Source organism: Heptranchias perlo, chromosome 18 (assembly GCF_035084215.1).
Source record: "Heptranchias perlo isolate sHepPer1 chromosome 18, sHepPer1.hap1, whole genome shotgun sequence".
Classification (NCBI taxonomy): domain Eukaryota; kingdom Metazoa; phylum Chordata; class Chondrichthyes; order Hexanchiformes; family Hexanchidae; genus Heptranchias; species Heptranchias perlo.
This window is the reverse complement of record NC_090342.1, coordinates 59660194-59684193: the sequence shown is the minus strand read 5'-3', so window position 1 is coordinate 59684193 and position 24000 is coordinate 59660194. Positions and strand designations below refer to the sequence as shown.

At 50.3% G+C, this 24000-nt stretch overlaps 1 protein-coding gene across 2 annotated transcripts; it reads left to right on the top strand.

Annotated features, from left to right (window-relative positions):
- Positions 1 to 1214: 1214 nt before the first annotated feature.
- On the top strand, positions 1215 to 23508 carry LOC137334898 (transcription factor ETV6-like). Of its 2 annotated transcripts, none has more exons than XM_067999980.1 (8): positions 1215 to 1597; positions 5607 to 5727; positions 8041 to 8205; positions 8634 to 8765; positions 12995 to 13534; positions 19320 to 19462; positions 21441 to 21541; positions 22497 to 23508. In XM_067999980.1, the coding sequence occupies exons 1-8, from the start codon at positions 1565 to 1567 to the stop codon at positions 22600 to 22602; spliced, it is 1341 nt and encodes a 446-aa protein (XP_067856081.1). In that variant the 5' UTR covers positions 1215 to 1564; the 3' UTR covers positions 22603 to 23508. The 2 variants fall into 2 exon arrangements, with proteins under 2 accessions (XP_067856081.1, XP_067856080.1); XM_067999979.1 differs by having other exon boundaries at positions 5604 to 5727.
- The last annotated feature ends 492 nt before the right edge of the window (positions 23509 to 24000 follow it).

Below are 24000 nucleotides of genomic sequence, written 5' to 3'. Positions count from 1 at the left end.
TTCAGTGGGAGAGTTAATGTACTGGAGGGATGGGGTTCAGTGGGAGAGTTAATGTACTGGAGAGATGGGGTTCAGTGGGAGAGTTAATGTACTGGAGGGATGGGGTTCAGTGGGAGAGTTAATGTACTGGAGGGATGGGGTTCAGAGGGAGAGTTAATGTACTGGAGAGATGGGGTTCAGAGGGAGAGTTAATGTACTGGAGAGATGGGGTTCAGAGGGAGAGTTAATGTACTGGAGGGATGGGGTTCAGTGGGAGAGTTGATGTACTGGAGAGATGGGGTTCAGTGGGAGAGTTGATGTACTGGAGAGATGGGGTTCAGAGGGAGAGTTAATGTACTGGAGAGATGGGGTTCAGTGGGAGAGTTAATGTACTGGAGGGATGGGGTTCAGTGGGAGAGTTAATGTACTGGAGGGATGGGGTTCAGTGGGTGAGTTAATGTACTGGAGAGATGGGGTTCAGAGGGAGAGTTAATGTACTGGAGAGATGGGGTTCAGTGGGAGAGTTAATGTACTGGAGGGATGGGGTTCAGTGAGCGAGTTAATGTACTGGAGAGTTGGGGTTCAGAGGGAGAGTTGATGTACTGGAGAGATGGGGTTCAGTGGGAGAGTTAATGTACTGGAGAGATGGGGTTCAGTGAGCGAGTTAATGTACTGGAGAGTTGGGGTTCAGAGGGAGAGTTGATGTACTGGAGAGATGGGGTTCAGTGGGAGAGTTGATGTACTGGAGAGTTGGGGTTCAGAGGGAGAGTTAATGTACTGGAGGGATGGGGTTCAGAGGGAGAGTTAATGTACTGGAGGGATGGGTGTGTATATACCAGCATCATTGTATGTGTCTATATAATGCTGATCTGCTTCTCTAATTGCAAAGTTGGTGTGTACACCTGTGTGTAATGCAAATTGTGGGTGTGCATGGCAGACTGAGCAGGTGTGTATATGTATAATTCAAAGCTCTATGCGTATGAATATGGGACAAAGTCTGTGTGTATGGGGAGTATGTGAATATTTAAGGCCTTTGGATGTGAGTGTGAGGCCTTGCTGTGTGAGTGTGTGTCAGGCCTTCCTCTCACTCTGTATCCGTGTCTGAGAGTGGATGTATGAGGCCTTCCTGTGTGTGTGGGGCCTGAATGTGATTAAGACCCTCCTTCCTGTGGGTAGCTGTGGCCTGTTTTAAAGCTGTCCTGTCTCGGTGCGCCCTCCCTGCTGGAGCACCGTTTCCGGGTTGCAGTTCCCCTTTAAGACGCTGGTGTCCTCTTCCCACCCGCTTGTTGCTGCTGGGAATTCACGTCAAAGGTTGGCTGGAAATCTGTGACCGACAATGAGATCAACGAGCCTTTCGCTTTCCCTTCCCGGAAGAAGGAGAACGGGTCTGGGATGTGATTCACAGCCGGAGAAATCGGGCAGCGAGCAGCCGGCCAGATCGCTGCTTCCCCCGGCTCTTCACTAACCCTTCCCGGAACCCCCCGCAGCGGCTGCAGAAAGAGCCAGGGGGTGCTTCCCTTTCCCGGGGAAAAGAGAGAGACAGGCAGAGGGGGAAGTGGAGCAGCAATCTCCTGACTTCCCAGACATGTCTGAAGCTTTCGCCCAGCGACACATTAAGGTAAAAAGAAAGTTTGAAGCCGAGTGAGAGCAACTCCATCCTTGGAGAGAAAAGTTAAAATTAGTCTGACTTTTAATCCACTTCCTTGTTCCAGCCCGGCGCAGTGGAACTGTGGAAGCTTCACCTTTTCAACACTTTCGCTCCAATGTTGTTAATTTCGCTACAATGTTGTTAATTTCGCTACAATGTTGTTAATTTCGCTACAATGTTGATACAATGTAGCTGTGCTCACAATGGAGAGGGAGAGGGAGGGGGGGAGGGAAGCGGGCTGGGAAATGGTGCAACTTCCCGGCCTCGGAGGGAGGGTAGACTTTAATTTCTCTCTGTTTCCTGTAAAGTATTTCCCAGACTTCTTTTAAGTTGGTTATATATTTAATTTAAACCACACACACACACACACACGGACAGATTGGGAGGGTAGCCCAGGGCTGCAGCCAGTGACCAAACATAAATAGAAAGGGGTGAAAAGAAGGACTTTAACCCTTTACTTACTGTAGTTTTGCTGACAGCAGGAGTTGTGTGGAATTGGGGGAGGGGACTGGGGAAAGGGAAGTAAATATTAGCCGGGGTTCCTATTCTCAGCCCAGGCCTCCGCTCCACTCCACACACCCAATTTCTGGAACAACTACCACTTTTATTTTACTGCAGAGAGGTTTGAGTGAGATCTGATCCATCAAAGCATTTCATTGACTGAATGAGACCCTCTGGTACTTTTCTATTTACAATACGTCACTCACCGTGCCACTGGCTGTCCTAACCTGGAGTGAGGTCTGTACCAGAGCTTGGAGTTGATGCCAGTATGACTGGGCGTGGGATGGCAATGGGTGTCTTCCAGCACAGGACCCCTACCCAAATGTCCGCATCCCTCCAATGGTAGCAAACATAGAAAATAGGAGCAAGAGTAGGCCATTCAGCCCTTCGGGCCTGCTCCGCCATTCAAAATGATCATGGCTGATCGTCTAACTCAGTACCCTGTTCCCGCTTTTTCCCCATATCCCTTGATCCCTTTAGCATTAAGAAATATATCTATCTCCTTCTTGAATACATGTAATGACTTGGCCTCCACAGCCTTCTGTGGTAGAGAATTCCACAGGTTCACCACCCTCTGAGTGAAGAAATTTCTCCTCATCTCTGTTCTAAATGGCATACCCCGTATCCTGAGACTGTGACCCCTGGTTCTGGACTCCCCAGCCATTGGGAACATCCTCCCTGCATCTCGTCTGTCTAGTCCTGCTAGAATTTTATCTGTTTCGATGAGATCACCTCTCCTTCTTCTAAACTCTAGTGAATATAGGCCTAGTCGACCCAATCTCTCCTCATACGTCAGTCCTGCCATCCCAGGAATCAGTCTGGTAAACCTTCGTGGCAGTTCCCAGGAGAATTGTTTAATCATCTTATTTTCCTTCAGTATTTATTGGTCAGACCTGCCGGTAGCTGGCTGGTGCTATTGGCACTTGCCATTTTCAGGCACCTGACCGAAGTGACAAGCTATTTGGCAATGGGAGTGCTTCACAGATGAGCTCACCTCAGGCACTTTCCAGCAGGGCTCACTGGACAGTGATGGGAACTGGAGAAGGAGCGGGGGAACATCGATCCAGGTCAAAAAGGAGAAAGTGGTGCAAAGCAGCTCGCACCGATTTCAAACGGACGATGGTGTTTGACAAACCTCATAGAATTCTTTGAGGAGGTAACGGACATGGTAGATGGGAAAATGCAGTGGATGTAGAGTACATGGACTTTAGGAAAGCCTTTGACAAGGTACCACATGGGAGATTACTAGAGGAGATTAAGGGGAATGGAATTACGGGGAAGATAGCAAACTGGATTAAAAATTGGTTAGAGGGAAGGAGACAGAGAGGAGGAGTTAAAGGCAGTTTCTCAGGGTGGTTGGAAGTGGGTAATGGTGTCCCTCAGGGTTCAGTTCTGGGGCCACTCCTCTTCACTGTGTACGTCAATGATTTGGGTGTAGGGCTGGAGGAAGTGGTGTCAAAATTGGTAGATGATCCCAAACTAGGAGATATATTTTATTCTTTAGAAGACCAACGGAAATGTGAAAGGGATATTGATAAGATGGGGGAATGGGCTAAAAAGTGGCAGATGGAATTCAGTATCACTATGTCTGAGGTGATACATTTTGTTAAAAAAACCCAGCAGTAATTATACTTTGTTTGGAAGTAAACTCGGTGGTGAGAAAGAGCAGAGGGATTTGGGGGGACAGGTTCTCAGGACATTAAAAACAGCACTGCAGCTTCTTAGAGCTGTAAAAATAAGCTAATAGAATTCTCGGTTTTATCATAAGAGGTATCAAACATAAAAGCGATAGGGTAATGATAAGCCTGTGTAAAACCTTAAGATCTCCGATAAAGTATTTCCTGGACTTTTATAAATTAGTGATATATTTAATTTTTTAAAAGGGCAAACACAAACCGATTGACCCTCGACTACTGGAAGCAGTTTGCTTCGACCCACCCTGTCCCACCCTGTCCATAATTTTAAACACTTCCATTATATTGCCCGTAATCTGCAAAAAAAACCATTAATTTTTCCAAGTCTTTCTTCATATTTATATTTTCTCAGACCAAGCCGCATCCTGGTGACTGTGTGCTGTACCCTCTCAATGCCCTTCCTATAGTGTGCAGCTCAACTGATAAAAGATTAAATGAGAGAGATTTAAAACAGAGGGCAGGAGAAACTTCTTCACACAGAGAGTTGTGAGGCTGTGGAATTCATGTCCAGGGTTAGTGGTTGAGGCAAAAACGGTGTCAATATTCAGGATGGATAGATGGATGAAGGAAAAGGGATTGAAGGGATCTGGGAACAGGATGGATAAATGTGATTCGGACTATTTGCTCGTGTGGAGGGGAAACACCAACACGGACTGGTTGGGCCGAATGGCCTGTTTACCAGGTGACAGTTAGTGGCAGATGGAAATTCCACACTGGGGCAGTGGGAGGAGCCCTCTGGAGGCTGAGGAATATTATTATGCTGTACTTCACCTGGTCTTTCAGATAAGACGTTACAAAGAGGCCGGCTTTCTGAAAAAGATCCCACAGCACAATTTAAAGACCACAGGAGTTCTCCCAGTGTCCTGACCAAGATTAAACCCTCAATCAACACCACCAAAAATAGAATATCTGGTCATTAATTGCATTGTGCACAAATTGGCTGTCCTGTTTGCCGACATCACAACAGTGACTAAACTGTAAAAGTAATTATGAAGTTACCTTGGGAAGTGTGGATGTAATAAGATGCAATATAAGCACACATCTTTCATTACTCTGTACCTGCCCTGGGAGTGTTTGATGGGACAGTGTAGAGGGAGCTTTACTCTGTATCTAACCCATGCTGTACCTGCCCTGGGAGTGTTTGATGGGACAGTGCAGAGGGAGCTTTACTCTGTATCTAACCTGTGCTGTACCTGCCCTGAGAGTGTTTGATGGGGCAGTGTGGAGGGAGCTTTACTCTGTATCTAACCTGTGCTGTACCTGCCCTGGGAGTGTTTGATGGGACAGTGTAGAGGGAGCTTTACTCTGTATCTAACCTGTGCTGTACCTGCCCTGGGAGTGTTTGATGGGACAGTGTAGAGGGAGCTTTACTCTGTATCTAACCTGTGCTGTACCTGCCCTGAGAGTGTTTGATGGGGCAGTGTGGAGGGAGCTTTACTCTGTATCGAACCCGTGCTGTACCTGCCCTGGGAGTGTTTGATGGGACGGTGTAGAGGGAGCTTTACTCTGTATCTAACCCGTGCTGTACCTGCCCTGGGAGTGTTTGATGGGACGGTGTAGAGGGAGCTTTACTCTGTATCTAACCCGTGCTGTACCTGCCCCAGTGTGATACAATGACAGACCTGTACCCACCAGTACTGCACCCCAGTATTATACGGTGATAGGCCTGTACGTACCTGTAGTAGGCGAGGGGAGTGGGGTTGGGGGCAGATGCGGGGAGGGGAAGTCTCCAAGTACCTGTTGCTGTGAGTGACTGACGTGGTTACATTTTCTTCTCACAGCAGGAGAGAAACGCTTACACTCCCCCAGTCAGCCCAGTGCCTCCGTTCAGCAGCTCCGTGCACGGGACCGTCTCCGAGGGCAGACGCATGGAGGATGGAACACACGCTCTCCCCACTCACCTCCGTAAGTATCCACCACATGCTGGAGGCTGGTGGTGAGGTTAGGAATTCCAGGGACGTTGGGCAGGACATTGACCTGGCGAGGGAATTGTACGGGATATTGACTCTGGTGGGGGAGGGAATTCCAGGGATATTGACTCTGGTGGGGGGGAGGTGAAGATTTGAAGATTAGCTCAGTATTTCATTGGCTATAAAGTGCTTTGTGACACCCTTAGGTTGTGAAAGGCGCTATATCAATGCAAGTCTTTCTTTCCTCCTCAGTCCAAGATTCTGAAGCCGTGCACCCTCCCTTCCCCCGGAGCGGGTGCCGGGGTGGACGGGGGAGCGGGTGGACGGGGGAGCGGGTGGACGGGGGAGCGGGTGCCGGGGTGGACGGGGGAGCGGGTGCCGGGGTGGAGCTCCTGGTGTTGGGATGATGGGACAGATTGTATCTCTCCCCTAGCCTCTATGCTCCTCCCCATACACTTGCTCACTGAGTGCAGTGAGAGAGGCTCTGGTCACAGCCCCTGCCTTACTGGGCCCTTCACCACAGGAGAGGACTGACAGGCCTTTGTGGGAGTGGGGAAATGGCAGTGTTTCTCTGAAGTTTTGCTGTGTCGAGTGTGGTGCACTGTGGCACAGTGAGATTATTTAGAGTGAGGTACACTGCGAGGGAGCTCAGTCCCCACCATTTTCAGGTCTCCACCACGATCATTAGGACTGTGGGGGAAGGGGGAGCCTCCTCTCACTTTCAGACAAGTGAGATAGCCAGCCAGGCAGTGTATCTGGTGTGGGTTTGGAGAGGGCCCCTCGGATCCCTGTGTGTTTGACATGAGATAAATACTCAATGTAAGTTTGAAAGAGAAACTCCACCCCCTCCCCACCTCAGTCCAGAGCTATCGTAGAGAACAAGCTGGCTCTCCTGGTCCAACCCGACTGGGATAGAAGGTCTGGGGAAACTTCCTGTACACAGAGAGAGCATGTGGTAAGGCAGTGAGTTACAGACCTGAACCCACAGCCTGCGAACACACGGGTAGCTCATAATCTCTTCCTAATCTCACTCTCTGAGCTGCTTCCGGGTGTGTTCAGGGCAGGAAATTAATACAAGCAACCCACTGCTCCCAGCTCTCCCCAGGCTCTGGTTTCCCCCAATGCACGGTCACTAACCACTGGGCCTGACATTTCCTCCTCACTGTCAGCCATGTTACCTCACTGACCTCCATTGGCAGCTGTTTTATTATTCATTCGTGGGATTTGGGCAACACTGGCAAGGTCACATTTATTACCATCCCTGGTTACCCAGAGTCAACCAGGTAGTGTGGTACTGGAGTCCTGTGTGGGCCAGACAGAGTAGGGGTGAGAGTGGAGTCCTGTGTGGGCCAGACAGAGTAGGGGTGAGAGTGGAGTCCTGTGTGGGCCAGACAGAGTAGGGGTGAGAGTGGAGTCCTGTGTGGGCCAGACAGAGTAGGGGTGAGAGGTTCCCTCCGTTGAATGTTGTTACTTGGGTTTTTATAGCAATCCATTCTTTTACCAATTTAATTGAATTCGGTCTCCCAAGGTGGGATTTGAACTGAGTTGCTCGTCTAGCCCCGTAACCACCAGGCAATTGTCTAGTCTCACTCCTCCACATCTAAGGCAGTCACTCTATCCAAGGGGTATCTATCTCTGGGTCCCACCTCAACCTCTCCCTTTTACTCCTCCACCTTCTCATCCAATCACCTCACCCTCACTTCTCCCTCAAGGTATCTTTATTTTTCACCATCACTTCTCATCCTCAATAACTTCCACTTAATTGAAATTCCCCATCCCCTCTGTTCCCACTGCCTCACCCCTATCCTCAATTAACCATATCCTGAACAGCAATCTCCACCCCCATGGACACGCCCTCCCTCAGACTGAGCATTACATGCGGCCCTGCCATCTCTCAGCTCTCTATCACTGACACAACCATTTTCACCACTTCCCCCAACAGCTACATCCCGCTGTCCATCTTCAACCCCTCTACCATCCCAATCTACTCCAACTCCAAACATCCTCTCCTTTGGCCCTCCACCTATCATGACATTGGTGCCACAGTCTACCTGGGCTTTTGGCTGCACCAGCCTCAACCAACCTTTGGAGTCGCTCACCGGCGAGGCTCTGCCCGTACGGCGGGAATGAGGATCTGTGCATATTGCGGGTTTGGGGGGAGCGAGGGTCTGTTTGAGTGTAATTGGGGTTTGCGGATGCAGGGGTTATTAGACTTCAAGGTGCGGACCCTGCTTTCCCCCCCCCCGCCTACCCCCCAGTCCGAGGCATGGTCTGGGCGTGACTGACTCTAACTTGTTCCCTTCCCCAGGACTGCAGCCTGTGTTTTGGAGTAGAGTGGATGTGGGGCAGTGGTTGAAGTGGGCTGAGCAGGAATACTCTCTGCGCCCGATGGACAGCGACATGTTTGAGATGAATGGTAAAGCACTCTGCCTGCTGACCAAAGAGGACTTCAGGTATCGTTGCCCTCACTCAGGTAAGGAGCTCTCTACACTGCAACCAATAAGTACAGACAAGCAGCCCGGGGAGGGGGGAGGGGGGGGTGTCACAAGGGAGCGGGACCCAGGAGCCCGTGGCTGAGGGGCTCCAGAGCTGATGCTTCCCCTCTTGGTATCTACATATTTGCATCAGAGCAACAGAGTGCAGTGTTAACACCACATGACGTCAATGGACATGGAGCCATGGTGGGCCAGATATGAATGAATCTGGCACTGGTTTGGGGTCACATCTGCAGACGTACGAGGTGGGGTGGTCTCATTGTCCTCTTCCTCCCCTCCCCCCCCCTCCTTCCCGGTCTTTCTCTCTCTTCTCCCCCACCCTTTCCAGTGTCTATTTCAGATCTTGCTCGAGCTGCACTGACACTGATTGTTTGGATTTACCATTGTTTTCTTGCTGTGTCCTCAGGAGATGTCCTCTATGAGTTACTGCACCACATCCTGAAGCAGAGAGAGGCCCCTATCTGGTACCCACCGTTCCTGCATCCTGGGAGCACCCCACACAATCCACCCGAAATCATCCTTCACAACCACCTGGAAGGTCAGTGTTTCCTGGATCCAATTGGCCATGAGGTTTAAAGTTTCTATTTGGTGCCTGTGGGTCGTGACAGATGATCTCGCAGAAAGTTACACCATTGTCAGGCATCCCCCAATCCCTGATTAGGCAAACACGTCACGTTTGGAATATGTGATAACAGCACCAACTCAGAGCAGGACAACCTTGAACAAAACCACAGCACCATGGAGCAAGTGGGGCTAGAGAGAGAGAGTGGCATCCCCTAGAGACAGCAGGAGCAAGGGCCCTTTTCCATAGCTCGGGTCCCAAATGAGGTGTGGCCTCCCAGGCACTGATACTACATGATATCGTGGGGCCAGCAGTTCTGGTTCATGTTGGAACCAATGACTTAGGAAGAAGTAGAATCAGGGACTTGTATTGAAGTTTCAACAATTACGAGATGGATTAGAGAATTGGATCTCCAGGGTATTTTCTCAGGATTACTCCTGGTTCCACATGCTAGTCAGTTTAGCAGGGCTGGAGGAAAGGTTTCAAATTCCTGGGCCTCCTGGAGCCTGTTCTGGGGCGGGAATGGTTTGTACAGATGGATGGGCTTCATCTGAACAAGACTGGGACCAATGTCTGCACTAGTACAGTGAGGGTAGGCGGGGGTTTAAACTACCATGGCGGGCAAGGGGAAAAAGCAAGATGAGGGAAGAGGCAAAGGATGTAGGAAAGGTAAGAGAGAAAATAGTTATTAAGATGGCCAGAGACAGGCAGGTTTGAGCTGTGTGTATGTAAATGAACAAAGTATTGTGACTGAAGTTAGTGAGCTAGAGGCACAAATTGTACTGGTGGGAATAATGTAATAACAGTACAAGACACGGTTTAGGCTATGGCAGGACTGGGAGCTGAATATTCCTGGTTACATAATATTGAGGAGGGACAGAGTAGGAAAAAGGGGGGCAATGTTCATCAAAGATTGTGGGAATGAAATGGAGAGTAAAAATAAGGTGAGTTTACTTGGTTAGAGTTAAGGAACAGCTCCTTTATTGGGAGTATATTATAGAAAGGAAGTAGAGAGAGAGATATGTTGGCAAATGAGAAAAATGCAGTAACAATAAAGTCATAATGGGTGACTAGTTCTCCAAAGATAGACTGGGCTAAGAGTAATGTAAGTTAAGAAGGAAAGGGCTTTCTACAGCGTCCAGGACCCCTTTCTGGATCAGTCTGCGTTTAGTCGAACAAGGAGACAGGCAGTGTGGAACTAGTTCTAGAAAATGAAGTGGGACAAATAGATAATGTAAGAGTCAGAGAGCATCTAGGGAACAGCGAGCACAACATAATTAAGTTCAATATAAAGGAGGGAGAACAGTCAAAGATCAAGTTACTTGACTGAGAAAAAAGCCAATTTCAAGGAGGTAAAATTGGAACTAACAGATAAACTGGGGAAAAATCCTAACATAAGGCAGTGATAAACAATGGGAAAGATTCAAAGAGCAGAGCATTAGGATACAGTCTAGACTGGCCCTTCTGCCACTGGAAACAGTTTCTCCTTATTTACTCTATCAAAACCCCTCATGATTGTGAACACCTCTTTCAAATCTTCCCTTAACCTTCTCACCCCAGATTCTCCAGTCTCTCCATATAACTGTAGTCCCTCATCCCTGGGATCATTCCAGTAAATCTTTCTTGCACTCTCTTCACATCTTTCCTAAAATGTGGTGCCCAGAATTGAACACCATACTCCAGCTGAGGCCTAACCCAGTGATTTATAAAGGTTTACCATAACTTCCTTACTTTTGTACTCTGCGCCTCTATTAATGAAGCCCAGGATCCTGTATGCTTTTTTTAACGCCTTTCTCAACTTGTCCTGCCACCTTCACCTCCCCCACCAACCCAGCCACCCACCCCCCCAGCCATCCCTCTCCAGTCTCCTCCACCCCCGCCCGTCCCTCTCCGGTCTCCTTCCCCCACCCCCCTGGTCTTGTGATTGCCTTGAGATGTCGAATAAGATGAGATGTTCTGGTATGGTTGGCTTCCTGAACCTGATTAATTCCTACCTTCCTGTTGTGGAAAGGCCATTTTTACTAAGCTGAGAAGTGATTTAGCAAAAGTGGACTGGAAGCTGAATCAGTGTCAAGGGGGAGATTCAAGGGGTTCAGAGTAAACATGTCCCCACAGAGAAAAAGGGTGGGACTGCTAAATCTAGAGCCCCCTGGATGACAAGGAGCAACAGGGTAAGATAAGGCAAAAAAGGAAAGCTTATGTCAGATACCGAGAGCTCAATACTGCAGAAAGCCTAGAGGAGTATAGAAAGTGCAGGGGTGAAATTAAGGAAATTAAGCAAAGAGAGGGCATGAAAAAATACTGGCAAATAAAATCAAGGAAAACCCAAAGATGTTTTATAAATACATGAAGAGCAAGAGGATAACTAAGGAAAGAGTAGGGTCTATTAGAGACCAAAAAGGTAACCTATGTGTGGAGGTGGAAGATGTGGGTATGGTTCTTAATAAATACTTTGCATCTGTCTTCACAAAGGAGAGGGACGATGCAGAGATTGAAGTTAAGGAGGAGGAGTGTGAAATATTGGATGGGATAAACAGTGAGAGAGGAAGTATTAAGGGGTTTAGCATCTTTGAAAGTGGATAAATCACCAGGGCCGGATGAAATGTATCCCAGGCTGCTGAGAAAAGCCAGGGAGGAAATAGCGGAGGCTCTGACCATCATTTTCCAATCCTCACTGGATACAGGCGTGGTGCTGGAGGATTGGAGGACTGCTAACGTTGTACCGTTGTTTAAAAAGGGAGCAAGGGATAGACCGAGTAATTACAGGCCAGTCAGTCTAACCTCGGTGGTGGGCAAATTATTGGAATCGATTCTGAGGGACAATCTAAACCGACATTTAGAAATGCACGGAGTAATCAAGGACAGTCAGCATGCATTTGTTAAGGGAAGGTCATGTCTGACTAACTTGATTGAATTTTTTGAGGAGGTAATAAGGAAGGTCGATGAGGGTAGTGCATTTGATGTAGTCTACATGGATTTTAGCAAGGCTTTTGATAAGGTCCCACATGGCAGACTGGTCAAAAAAGTAAAAGCCCATGGGATCCAAGAGAAAGTGGCTAGTTGGATCCAAAATTGGCTCAGAGGCAGGAAGCAAAGGGTAATGGTTGACGAGTGTCTTTGTGACTGGAAGGCTGTTTCCAGTGGGGTGCTGTGGGGCTCAGTATTAGGTCCCATGCTTTTTGTGGTATATATCAATGATTTGGACTTAAATGTGGGGGGCTTGATCAAGAAGTTTTCAGATGATACAAATATTGGCCGTGTGGCTGATAGTGAGGAGGAAAGCTGTAGACTGCAGGAAGATATCAATGGACTGGACGGATGGGCAGAAAAGTGGCAAATGGAATTCAATCCAGAGAAGTGTGAGGTAATGGATTTGGGGAGGGCAAACAAGGCAAGGGAGTACACAATAAATGGGAGGACACTGAGAGGTGTAGAGAAACAGGGGGACCTTGGAGTGCATGTCCACAGATCCCTGAAGGTAGCAGGACAGGGAGATAAGGTGGATAAAAGGCATATGGGATACTTTCCTTTATTAGCCAAGGTATAGAATATAAGAGCAGGAAGGTTATGCTGGAACTGTATAAAACATTGGTTAGGCCACAGCTCGAGTACTGCTGTTCTACTATAGTTCTGCTCACCACATTACAGGAAAGATGTGATTGCACTGGAGAGGGTACAGAGGAGATTTACGAGGATGTTGCCAGGACTGGAGAATTTTAGCTTTGAGGAAAAATTGGATAGGCTGGGGTTGTTTTCTTTGGAACAAAGGAGGCTGAGAGGAGATTTAATTGAGGTGTATAAAATTATGACTGGACTAGATAGAGTGGATAGGGAGGACCTATTTCCCTTAGTGGAAGGGTCAGTGACCAGGGGGCATAGATTTAAAGTGATTGGTAGAAGGATTAGAGGGGAGTTGAGGAGAATTTTTTTCACTCAGAGGGTGGTGGGGGTCTGGAACTCACTGCCTGAAAGGGTGGGAGAGGCAGAAACCCTCATCACATTTAAAAAAAATACCCGGATGTGCACCTGAAGAGCCGTGACCTACAGGGCTACGGACCAAGTGCTGGAAAGTGGGATTAAGCTGGATAGCTCATTTGCAACTGGCACGGACACAATGGGCCGAATGGCCTCCTTCTGTGCCTTAACTTTCTATGATTCTGATTCTATAAACTTACCCCAGTGCTAATTAACTCTTCCTGTCACAGATATGCTCCACAGAAACCTGCGGCCCTCTGATCAGATCAGCCATCGTCTCCAGCCTTCTCTAGAGCCGCTTCAGCGATTGCTTCGGTCCCCAGTGGAGAACCATCATCATCTGTCTCCGGAGATCGACCGGGAAAGCTCCCATAACCTCCTGCCGCCGATGGACAGGAACCAGACACCGAGGTCTCAAGTGGAGAACACTCACAGCTCCTCCCCTGACATGGAGCAAAGACTCTCCATTTCGCCAGTGGATGAGAACCATTGTCCCTCAGGCACCGAGCAAATGCTCCAGGCCCAGCGGGCAAACGGCTCGCCACAGGACAACTCCCGCGTCATCCAGTTAATTTCCACTTCCATGATGAACCCGCTGATCCTCAGCAGCAGGCAGCCAGTGGAGTTCAGGCCAAGACTGTCGGAGGAGAATCCACATAAGGAGAAGCCTCTAAACCTCTCCCATAGGGAGGAACTGCTCTACAGGAACCATCTGATGGTCCCGATGCCAGCCCAAGAGGAGCCGCTGATGCCCATAGGAAGGATTGCAGGTAGGTAATAAATCCAACCTAGATCCCGAGCTTGGCCCACCACACTGGGTCTTCCAGTTGTTAACTAACAAGCAGGCTCGCTGTCTAGGTCCACACATGGGTACTGGAGGGAAGCTGGTGCCCGTATAGCCTCAGGCCAGGGCGAGCCATGGGCATGAGAATTTATCCCGGGGAGCTGGGACCGGGGGCTTATCCCAGGGAGCTGGGACCGGGACCGGGGGCTTATCCCGGGGAGCTGGGACCGGGACCGGGGGCTTATCCCGGGGAGCTGGGACCGGGACCGGGGGCTTATCCCGGGGAGCTGGGACCGGGACCGGGGGCTTATCCCGGGGAGCTGGGAGCTGGGACCGGGACCGGGGGCTTATCCCGGGGAGCTGGGACCGGGACCGGGACCGGGGGCTTATCCCGGGGAGCTGGGACCGGGACCGGGACCGGGGGCTTATCCCGGGGAGCTGGGACCGGGACCGGGACCGGGGGCTTATCCCGGGGAGCTGGGACCGGGACCGGGACCGGGGGCTTATCCCGGGGAGCTGGGACCGGGACCGGGGGCTTATCCCGGGGAGCTGGGACCGGGACCGGGACCGGGGGCTTATCCCGGGGAGCTGGGACCGGGACCGGGACCGGGGGCTTATCCCGGGGAGCTGGGACCGGGACCGGGGGCTTATCCCGGGGAGCTGGGACCGGGACCGGGACCGGGGGCTTATCCCGGGGAGCTGGGACCGGGACCGGGACCGGGGGCTTATCCCGGGGAGCTGGGACCGGGACCGGGGGCTTATCCCGGGGAGCTGGGACCGGGACCGGGGGCTTATCCCGGGGAGCTGGGACCGGGACCGGGGGCTTATCCCGGGGAGTTGGGACCGGGACCGGGGGCTTATCCCGGGGAGCTGGGACCGGGACCGGGGGCTTATCCCGGGGAGCTGGGACCGGGACCGGGGGCTTATCCCGGGGAGCTGGGACCGGGACCGGGGGCTTATCCCGGGGAGCTGGGACCGGGACCGGGGGCTTATCCCGGGGAGCTGGGAGCTGGGACCGGGACCGGGGGCTTATCCCGGGGAGCTGGGACCGGGACCGGGACCGGGGGCTTATCCCGGGGAGCTGGGACCGGGACCGGGACCGGGGGCTTATCCCGGGGAGCTGGGACCGGGACCGGGACCGGGGGCTTATCCCGGGGAGCTGGGACCGGGACCGGGACCGGGGGCTTATCCCGGGGAGCTGGGACCGGGACCGGGGGCTTATCCCGGGGAGCTGGGACCGGGACCGGGGGCTTATCCCGGGGAGCTGGGACCGGGACCGGGGGCTTATCCCGGGGAGCTGGGACCGGGACCGGGGGCTTATCCCGGGGAGCTGGGACCGGGACCGGGGGCTTATCCCGGGGAGCTGGGACCGGGACCGGGGGCTTATCCCGGGGAGCTGGGACTGGGACCGGGACCGGGGGCTTATCCCGGGGAGCTGGGACTGGGACCGGGACCGGGGGCTTATCCCGGGGAGCTGGGACTGGGACCGGGACCGGGGGCTTATCCCGGGGAGCTGGGACCGGGACCGGGGGCTTATCCCGGGGAGCTGGGACTGGGACCGGGGGCTTATCTCGGGGAGCTGGGACCGGGACCGGGGGCTTATCTCGGGGAGCTGGGACTGGGACCGGGGGCTTATCCCACAGCCGGAATATGACGTCAAACCTTTCCTCAACTTTTCACTAAACTTGGCTGATAATCAGCTGGCTCCACTCTCTGAATTCAATTTATTTCTTCTGTCCCCTGGAATCTGGATTCAAATCCAGAACAGAGGGAAGATAAAATGAAGTGGAGGGAGCTGATGTTTGCTGTGGATTGGATCATGGACTCAGAGTGCCAGCAGAGAGCGGTCAGCCTGCTGACATGTGCCTCACCTGAACACTCGAAGCAGGCTTTCCCTCCTTTTAGTTCCCTTCTGACCCTGGGTGTGGGACTCGTATTGTTGGACCCTGACAGGTTTTATACACAGATATAAACATCCCATCTGGTGCCACTGAACTGATAAAATACCAATGTATGCCACAGGGCTAAAGAACTTTACACTCATATTTTCTCCAGGCTTTGACCCCCACTAAAAACCTGGAAAATAATCAAACTGCTAATTATTGGACAAATCGGAGTAGGGGAGTGTAGTGGGTATGTTACTGGGTTAGTAATCCAGAGAACACGAGTTCTAATCCCACCATCAGTTTCAGAATTTGAATTCAGTTTTAAATAAACCTGGAAATAAAAAGCTGGCCTCAGTAAAAGTGACAGTGAAGCTGTCTGATTGTGGTAAAAACCCACGTGGTTCACTAATGCCCTTTAGGGAAGGAAACCTGCCGTCCTTACCCGGTCTGACCTGTATGTGACTCTAGACCCACAGCAACATGGTTCACTCTTCACTGACCTCTGAAGAAATCACTGGTGGGAGTAGTATATAGGCCCCCTAACAATAGCTACACTGTAGGGCAAAATATAAATCAGGAAATAAGGGGGGTTGTAAAAAAGGTAATGCAATAATCATGGACAATTTTAACTTTCACATAGATTGGACAAATCAAATTGGCAAAAATAGCCCTGAGGAGGAGTTCATAGAGTGTATTAGGGACTGTTTCTTAGACCAATAGGTCGGGGAACCAACCAGGGAACAGGCCATTTTGGATCTGGTAATCGATAATGAAACAGGATTCATTAATGATCTCAAAGGATCCCTTGGGAAGCAGTGATCATAACATGATAGAATTTCACATCCAGTTTGAGAGCGAGGATCTTGGGTCTGAAACTACTGTATTAAACTTAAATAAGGGCAATTATAAAGGAATGAAGGCGGAATTGTCTAAAGTGGACTGGGTAAACAGATTAGATGGTATGATGGTGGATAAGCAGTGGCAAACATTTAAAAAGATATTTTATGACTCGCAACAAAAATATATCCCTGTGAGGAGGAAAGACTCCACAAAAAGGGTGAACCAACCATGGTTAACTAAGGAAGTAAAGGATGGTATCAGGTTAAAAGAAAAAGCAGACAACATGGCAAAGATTACTGGTAAGCCCGAAGGTTGGGAAAACTTTAAAAACCAGCAAAGGATGACTAAAAGAATAATAAAGAGGGAGAAAATAAATTATGAGAGTAAACTAGCAAGAAATATTAAAAACTGACAGTAAAAACTTCTACAAGTATATAAAAAGGAAGAGGGTAGCTAAAGTAAACATTGGGGAAATAATGGAAAACAAGGAAATGGCAGAGGAATTGAACAGATATTTTGTATCTGTCTTCACAGTAGAAGACACTAATAACATACCAATAATAGTGGACAATCAAGGGGCAAAGGGGAGGGAGGAACTAAAAACAATCACTATCACTAGAGAAAAAGTACGAGGTAAACTAATGGGTTTAAAGGCTGACAAGTCCCCTGGACCTGATGGCTTGCATCCGAGGGTCTTAAAGGAAGTGACTACAGAGATAGTGGATGCATTGGTTGTAATCTTCCAGAATTCACTAGATTCTGGAAAGGTCCCAGCGGATTGGAAAACCGCAAATGTAACACCCCTATTCAAGAAGGGAGTGAGACAGAAAGCAGGTAACTATAGACCAGTTAGCCTAACATCTGTCATTGGGAAAATGCTAGAATCCTTTATTAAGGAAGTAGTAGCAGGACATTTGGAGACTCATAATACAATCAAGGCGAGTCAACATGGTTTTATGAAGGGGAAATCATGTCTGACAAATTTATTAGAGTTCTTTGAGGAAGTAACAGGCAGGGTGGATAAAGGGGAACCAATGGATGCAGAATATTTGGATTTCCAAAAGGCATTCGATAAGGTGCCACATAAAAGATTACTGTACAAGATAAGAGCTCATGGTGTTGGGGGTAATATACTGGCATGGATAGAGGATTGGCTAACTAACAGAAAACAAAGAGTCGGGATAAAAGGGTCATTTTTAAAATGGCAATCTGTAACTAGTGGGGTGCCGCAGGGATCAGTGCTGGGGCCTCAACTATTTACAATATATATCAATGACTTGGATGAAGGAACAGAGTGTCTTGTGATACAAAGATAGGTGAAAAGCAAGTTGTGATGAGGACACAAAGTGTCTGTAAAGGGATATTGACAGGTTAAGAGAATGGGCAAAAATTTGGCAGATGGAATATAATGTGGGAAAATGTGAAGTCATCCACTTTGGGAGGAAAAATAAAAAAGCAAATTATTATTTGAATGGAGAAATACTACAAAATGCTGCGGTACAGAGGGATCTGGGTGTCCTCGTACATGAAACACAAAAAGTCAACATACAGGTGCAGCAGGTAATCCGGAAGGCAAACGGAATATTGGCCTTTATTTCTAGGGGGATGGAGTATAAAAGCAGGGAAGTCATGCTACAACTGTACAGGGTGCTGGTGAGACCAGACCTGGAGCACTGCGTACAGTTCTGGTGCCCTTATTTAAGGAAGGACATACTTGCATTGGAGGCAGTTCAGAGAAGGCTCACTAGGTTGATTCTGGGTATGGAAGGGTTGTCTTATGAGGAAAGATTGAACAGATTGGGTCTTTACACATTGGAGTTTAGAAGAATGAGAGGAGATCTTATTGAAACATACAAGATTCTGAGGGGACTCGATAGGGTAGATGCTGAGAGGATGTTACCCCTCATGGGGGAATCTAAAACTAGGGGGCATCGCCTCAGAATAAGGGGTCGCCCGTTTAAGACAGAAATGAGGAGGAATTTCTTCTCCCAGAGGGTCGTGAATCTTTGGAATTCTTTACCCCAAAAAGCTGTGGAGCCTGAGTCATTGAATACATTCAAGGCTGAGTTCGACAAATTTTTGATCAGCAAGGGAGTCAAAGGATATGGGGAAAGGGCGGGAAAGTGGAGTTAAGATAAAAATCAGATCAGCCATGATCTCATTAAATGGCGGAGCAGGCTCGAGGGGCCGAATGGCCTACTCCTGCTCCTATCTCTTATGGTCTTACGAAGTGGCCTAGCAAGCCATCCAGTTGTATCAAAACCGCTTCTCTGGCCAACGATGGACGGGCAATAAATGCCGGCCTTGCCAGCGACGTCCACATAACAAGAATAACAAAAATGGCTTGGTCCAACAATACAACTGTTATAAAGGGAGCGAGTGTGAATGCACCATCTTGACAAAGCAGCTAAGGTCACATTTAAGTGACTTCCCCCTACCCCTCAAATAAGGCTATACTGAATTAGCTAATCTCCAGTTAGCCTCAGTGCCCCGGGTCAGGGGTTCCCCCTCCTAATGAGTGCCCAGTGACTCTCACTGGAAACAGCACCGACCCTCCGACAGTGCGGCGCTCCCTCAGCACCGACCCTCCGGCGCTCCCTCAGCACCGACCCTCCGACAGTGCGGCGCTCCCTCAGCACCGACCCTCCGACAGTGCGGCGCTCCCTCAGCACCGACCCTCCGACAGTGCGGCGCTCCCTCAGCACCGACCCTCCGACAGTGCGGCGCTCCCTCAGCACCGACCCTCCGACAGTGCGGCGCTCCCTCAGCACCGACCCTCCGACAGTGCGGCGCTCCCTCAGCACCGGGAGTGTCAGCCTCGATTATGGGCTCAAGTCTCTGGGGTGGGACTTCAATCCATGACCTTCTGACTCAGGCGAGAGTGCGACCCACTGGGCCACGGCTGAACTCAGTAAGCAAGACTCGTGACATTTTAAAACGACAAACTTTTTACTTTTTTCAAAAGATAAAATGCATGTTCAGGTCACCAGCCTGGGGAAGGTTAAAGGTCAGTAACATTTCTGTGTTCACATTGATACCTCACAGACTGCAGGCTCCTGTGGGACTATGTGTACCAGCTGTTGTCAGACAGCAGATACGAAGCATTCATCCGATGGGAGGACCAAGAGTCAAAGGTTTTCCGAATCGTGGATCCTAATGGGCTTGCACGGCTGTGGGGCAACCACAAGGTAAGGGGGGGGTGTGGGGTTCATGTTCTTGGTGTATTGGGGAACCCATAGGGTAAAGCGGGGGGTTCAGGTTGGGCTGAACACGTCTCGGGTAATTGAACCTGAGGAGCAATCGTTGAACCGGCCCCGGGGGGGGAGATGGGCGGTGGACCGGGCCCCGTGGGGGGGGAGATGGGCGGTGGACCGGGCCCCGTGGGGGGGGGATGGGCGGTGGACCGGGCCCCGTGGGTGGGGGGGAGATGGGCGGTGGACCGGGCCCCGTGGGTGGGGGGGAGATGGGCGGTGGACCGGGCCCGGGGGGGGGAGATGGACTTTCCTAAGCTGAGTTAACCATGTTGGTGCTGGGGTAAGGGGAGGACGATCTCGATATTCTCTGCCTTAATGACCCACTCTGCAAAAAAAAAACTTCCTCTTTGTCTTTTGATGCCCTCCAGTTACTGACTCACTGACCAGTGGAAATAGTTTTTCCCAATTTATCTTGCCAAAACTCTTCAGGATTTTGAACGCCCCTGTCAGATCCTCTTACCCTTCTTTGTTCTAATGAAAAGAGCCCCAGTTTCTCATCTCTCCTCGAAACTAAAGCCTCTCATCATAAGATAAGGACAGATGAGGAAGGCTATTTGGCCTATCACAGCCCATCCATCCATCCATCCAGAGAGATTCTAAAGTTCTCCTATTGCAGCATCCAATTGTTTCTTAAATGATTCCAAGGTTTTTGCCTCCTCTTCTCTCGGACATCTCCTCGTGAGGTTGAAAAGAAGACCCCAGCCTTCCCCCATAACTCAGACCCTCTAACACTGGGGATCAGACATTTGGCTCCTCTCTACACTCCCTCCAACACTTGAATGTCTCCCTTGTGTCCCGATTTGGATGGGTTAAGCATTCCCTCTTCGTTTTTGAAACCTATGCCCCCATTTAGGATCCCATTTTGGAAAAAAACAGCCCCTTTTTCTCCCACCAGTCTGTGTATCGAAATCTCACAGCTCCTCTACTCCTTTTAACGTTTTACCATTTGGTTTATATTTCCTCTCCTTAATCTTCCTCCCACATTTCTTCACGTTAAATTTGACCTGACATCAAGCTGCCCAAGTCTACCATCCCATCCGTGTCCTCCTGATGTCACTTATCGTCCTCCTCACACTGAACCACACTCCTCATTTTTGCATTGTCAGCAAATGTTGATTCTGAGCCCCTGGATCCTATCCTGTTGTTCCTCCTCCTCCTCTTGTACCCCCTCAAACCCATTACCACACTGTGAAAACTGAGGCAGAGTCCTCATTTATTATCGCTGTCACCCTCCAAGAAAATGTCATCTCTATTCAGTGCGACCCTTAACTATGCTTTTATTTTTTGTGTTTATAAAATGCTTTAGTTCCCTGCCAGGTCTTTCTTCATTCCCTCTTACACTTCCTAATCTTTTCACAGCCCCTCTCTACTTTTATACTTTGAGGATTTCTTTGGTATTCGCGACCCTTGATTGGCCGTCTCCCTCTTTTTAATGCTTCATTTAATTTGAATTTCTCGACTCATCCAAGTAACTGCAGCGTTTTGTGCCTTGCTTATAATCGCTGAGCTGCAGTCAGCACTATCGTTGTGGTAGATTGAGGGATAATCTACTTGAGGGCCCTCCGACTGGGCATAGCAGGAAATGTGGGTGTGGTGCCCACAAGTTTCAAACAGTTCAATGGAGGGAGAGCTGAGGGTGACTTGCCTGCTTGGGCTCCCTGTCCCATGGTTCAAACTGGCATCAATGGGCAGGGAGATCTAAGGGAACAGATTGTCCTCTGCTTAACCCTGAACTCTTGGCCGCTCAGTACTCTGAGCAGAAGCCTGGTTGTAGTGGGTTCAATCTGCGGTAATCCTCCTCGGTGGAAAGGTGATAAAATACAACAAGCAAAGTTCACAAGGAGGGTGTTTGTTGCTCCGTGTACCTCCCCCTGTACCAGCAGATCAATGATCCAAACTCTCTCCAAAACAGAACAGAACCAACATGACCTATGAGAAGATGTCACGGGCTCTTCGTCATTACTACAAACTCAACATCATCAAGAAGGAGCCTGGGCAGCGGCTCTTGTTCAGGTAAGAGGGGGTGAGTGGGGTTGAGGATGGGTGGTGAGGGGGAGGTGGGGTATGGGTGGGTGGGTGGGTGGTGAGGGGGAGGTGGGGTATGGGTGGGTGGGGGGGAGGTGGGGTATGGGTGGGTGGTGAGGGGGAGGTGGGGTATGGGTGGGTGGTGAGGGGGAGGTGGGGTATGGGTGGGTGGTGAGGGGGAGGTGGGGTATGGGTGGGTGGGTGGTGAGGGGGAGGTGGGGTATGGGTGGGTGGGTGGTGAGGGGGAGGTGGGGTATGGGTGGGTGGGGGGGAGGTGGGGTGTGGGTGGTGAGGGGGAGGTGGGGTATGGGTGGGTGGGTGGGTGGGGGGGAGGTGGGGTATGGGTGGGTGGGGGGGAGGTGGGGTATGGGTGGGTGGTGAGGGGGAGGTGGGGTATGGGTGGGTGGTGAGGGGGAGGTGGGGTATGGGTGGTGAGGGGGAGGTGGGGTATGGGTGGTGAGGGGGAGGTGGGGTATGGGTGGGTGGGTGGTGAGGGGGAGGTTGGGTGTGGGTGGGTGGGTGGTGAGGGGGAGGTTGGGTGTGGGTGGGTGGGTGGTGAGGGGGAGGTTGGGTGTGGGTGGGTGGGTGGTGAGGGGGAGGTGGGGTGTGGGTGGGTGGGTGGTGAGGGGGAGGTTGGGTATGGGTGGGGGGGTGGTGAGGGGGAGGTGGGGTGTGGGTGGGTGGGTGGTGAGGGGGAGGTGGGGTGTGGGTGGGTGGGTGGTGAGGGGGAGGTGGGGTGTGGGTGGGTGGGTGGTGAGGGGGAGGTGGGGTATGGGTGGGTGGGTGGTGAGGGGGAGGTGGGGTGTGGGTGGGTGGGTGGTGAGGGGGAGGTGGGGTGTGGGTGGTGAGGGGGGGTGTGGGGTATGGGTGGGGGGGTGGTGAGGGGGGTCTTGCTGTATCTTGTTCATCCAACCGATGGATTTTCTCCCTTGCCTTTTCTCAGGTTTATGAAAACCCCGGATGAGATTCTGAACAGTCGGTCAGACCGACTCGAACACCTCGAGTGCCAGGAAATGGAGGAGCCGCTGTACCAGGACGAGGAATGTTGAGCCCAGTAACTGGGATCCCTCACTGAATGTGGCGAACACACCAGGAATTCAGGCTGTTGGACTGGCAGTGCCTGATGGACTGAGTGGGGAGTGTCTCTGTGTTGGTTTCTGGAGAGTCGGAGACTAACCCAGTACTCCAGTATATCGCTATATCTACCTTCTGTTTCCTTACAGTGACAACTATCAAGCTTTTATTGGACCAATGATGGGGAGTGATTGAGGACAGGCCGAGGTTTGGCCCAGACCCAGAAGGAGCAGCCTGCACTCCATCTCTCCCACCCCATCGTGAGCTCTGATATACTGCACCGCTTCTATAACACACCAAGTTCCTCATAACACCGATAGCTGCAGGGAGCTGAGAGCCTGCAGCCAGACCGGGCTCAGAGCCCTTGTTCTGAGCCTCTCTGTGTCAGCCTGCCCGGTGGGGGTGTGGGGATCCCTTCTGTCCAATGCACTATTACTCTTAATGATTATAACTTGAATTTGTAGTGATTTTTTTTTTAAACTGCACAAATGAAATATCTCTCTCTCTCTCTCCCCCTCTCTCCCTGTGTGAGCCTCATGCGGAGAATCCACATTTCTTACTAGAAGACACACTTTGTAACGACTTTTTTTAAACAATGCTACACCTGGAATTAAAATGAAAATGGATTTGAAGTGAAAGTGCTGGTATAGGAATCGTGTTCAGTATAAACTGCACTTAAGATGTCTCTGTGAATTGGCATAGTCCAGTTGGGCCAAATGGCCTGTTTCTGTGCTGTAAATTCGATGTAGTTCTATGCCGACCCCTCAGTCACTGGAAACAGTCTGTTTCTATCTACCCTCTCCCATCTCTTTATATTTTTAAACACCTCTGTCAAATCACCCCTGCAATCTCCTCTAATAAAAATAACACCAATTTTTCAAGCCTTTCTTCATATTTGTATTCCCTCAGACCTGGCAGCATCCTCGTGAATCTGTGATCTGTGCTGTACCCTCTCTATTGCCTCAATATCCCTCCTATAATGGAGCCCAAAACTACACACAGCATTGGAACTGTGCTCTTACTGAGGTTTTATATAGATTCATCACAACTTTTATATTCTATACTTCTTCCATAAACCCAATATTCCAATAGATTTTTTAGGGCCTTATCCACTTGAGGTGCTGCTTTTAATGTCTTGCAAACCTGAACCCCCAAATCCCTCTGATCCACACATCACCCAACCATCCCCCATTCAAAGTCTAATATTTTTAAACCAAAGTGTTCCACCTCGCATTTACTGAAATTGAATTCCATCTGCCATTTTTTGTCCATTCCACGATCTTGTCTCCTTGTAGCTTCCTTTGATTCTCAGAATTATTTGCTGCGCCTCCTATTTTAGTATTATCTTTATATTTGGACTTCACTCCCTCCGG